Source organism: Carlito syrichta, unplaced genomic scaffold (assembly GCF_000164805.1).
Source record: "Carlito syrichta isolate Samal-C Ts95f unplaced genomic scaffold, Tarsius_syrichta-2.0.1 Scaffold305680, whole genome shotgun sequence".
Lineage (NCBI taxonomy): Eukaryota > Metazoa > Chordata > Mammalia > Primates > Tarsiidae > Carlito > Carlito syrichta.
This window is the reverse complement of record NW_007249776.1, coordinates 292,960-294,948: the sequence shown is the minus strand read 5'-3', so window position 1 is coordinate 294,948 and position 1,989 is coordinate 292,960. Positions and strand designations below refer to the sequence as shown.

General features: G+C 56.4%; 1 protein-coding gene across 1 annotated transcript in view; it reads left to right on the top strand.

The window, feature by feature from the left end:
• The window catches only part of LOC103264553 (complement C1q-like protein 2), a gene marked incomplete at its 5' end in the record, with an annotated part of 1,502 nt that extends 860 nt beyond the window's left edge, over positions 1–642 (top strand). Inside the window, one exon of the mRNA XM_021714578.1 lies at positions 1–642. Coding sequence (XP_021570253.1) covers positions 1–66 — 66 coding nt within the window.
• Positions 643–1,989: the final 1,347 nt, after the last annotated feature.

The following is a 1,989-nucleotide window of genomic DNA, read 5'->3' as shown; positions in this document are numbered from 1 at the left end:
AAGGCGCACGGGGGCAACAACAACAAGTACAGCACGTTCTCGGGCTTCCTCCTGTACCCGGATTAGGGGCGCGGGGGGGCGAGGTGGGGGAGGGGCTCCGGGCCGCCCGGTCCCCGCGGGGGCGCGCGGCTCCCCGGCCCGGACCGCTCTCGATTCACGACGCTTCCTGACATCTCGGCTGGAAGAGACACCGCCCCGCTGTACCCCCTGCCCCGCTCCCGGCCTCCGCGTGTCCGCGACTCGCCACGCTCCGGGCCGCGCCCCCGCCCCCTGTCCCCAGCCCGGCGAGGGAGAGGGGGACGCCCGAGCCCTGGCGGCGCCCAGGCAGACTTTGCAGACCTGATTGGACCGGACAAGCCGGGCGGGGAGCCTGCCCCCTTCAGACCTCCCTCCTCCTCCTCCTCCTCCCAGTGCTCCAGGCGGAGGGCTCCGGGCCCTGGCCGGGGAGGTAGCCAAAGGGAGCACGGGCTCCCTGGGGCGTCCTTCTTCGTGACCCGAAATACTTGTGCGGATTCCCCTGATCATCAGCCAAAAACCCAGCCACAGCAGAATTCCAGCAGACGGAAAAGTCACCTCTCGACACCGCGCTCCCTCCCGACTCAGACCCACGCGATGCATTAAATTATGTTTTTAGACCATGGGCTCCGTTGTCTCTGTCACCATGGCCCCCGGACCAGGGCTCCAGTCGTCCATCTTGGCCTAAAGACCTTCATAGGCCTAGGAATGCCCCATGCGCCCTGCAGTCAGTCACTGCGATTGTCCCAGGGGTGGCTAAGAAGATATGGGGAGCAGGGAGCAAGCAGCATCCCACCCTTCTGGTTCTGGGTCTGCCCGGCGCTGCAGCCCGGAACAGGATGGGGGTGGGGGGATATCAGAGGAGGACAGGAGAGGAGTGATTTCGGCTCCAGCCCCGGGCAACCCCAACTCTGTCCTCCCAGGGTTGTGGGAGGAGGTCAGGGGAGGAGTTTCTGAGGAAGGAGGAAGCAGGCATCTCTGCAAAATGGGAGGCATGAGTGAGGCACCTGCGAGGTGCTTGCAAAAAGGAAGTGCAGAAGTCCCCAGCAGAAACACACCCACTCAGGCATATGGTACCCACAGCACATGTCCATTTACTCACACCCCCGCAGGTCCACATCTCTCAAAGGGACTGGCAGACTGAGGCGGTCCTGCGGCCCATCCAGCTCCCTGAATTCACCCAGAGCCGCGTGGTGAGCGAGACAGACATCCGTTTTGGGGAAGGGACACCCTTTTTCTGGGGTCTTTCCTTTCCTGCTGCACCGTGATGTGGGGCGTCTACTCTGAGCCCGGATGTGTGTGTTTGGTCTCCTTTCTACTTCCTTTCGGTATCGCACACACACAAGTTAGGAAAACTTCCCACGTGGCTTGATTATTTTTTCTTTTTACTTGTTATGATATCACTGAGTTCCGACAAGCTAAGTCAACTGCAAAATAACCAGTTAGCAATTTGTTAACATTTACTGAGCTCATTTGGGTCTGTTGTGTGAAGTATGTGTGAGCGTGCGTACAAAGGCAACCCTAGGGTGTGTGTGTCTGTGTAAAGCTGGATATATGTGTGTGTGCGTGTGTATATAGATTTCATATATGTCTCCTATGTGGATGTGATGTTGTGGGTGTCCTTCTCATGTAAGCCGTCTTACACACACACACACATGTGTTCGTAAGTCCACGTCAGTGGGGTGTGTGGCAATGTTCATGTCTGCATTTCTGCCCCTGAATCGCATTGTGCTGGACTTTAGTTCCCAGAGGAGGCTGAAAACTGTGATTTCCATTTGGAAGACAATTATACCCCCTGCCTTGAGTCCTCTTGCTGTCTCTATGCCTCTTTTTTGCTCTTATTTTATTTGAATCATGTTTTTATTATCATTCACTTGAATATGAGCAATGATTATGTCTGCTTTGAGTTCAGGGATAAAGTGCTCAGGGAGAGATAGGGGAAAATATTGGTATGTACAAATTACCATGGCTCTC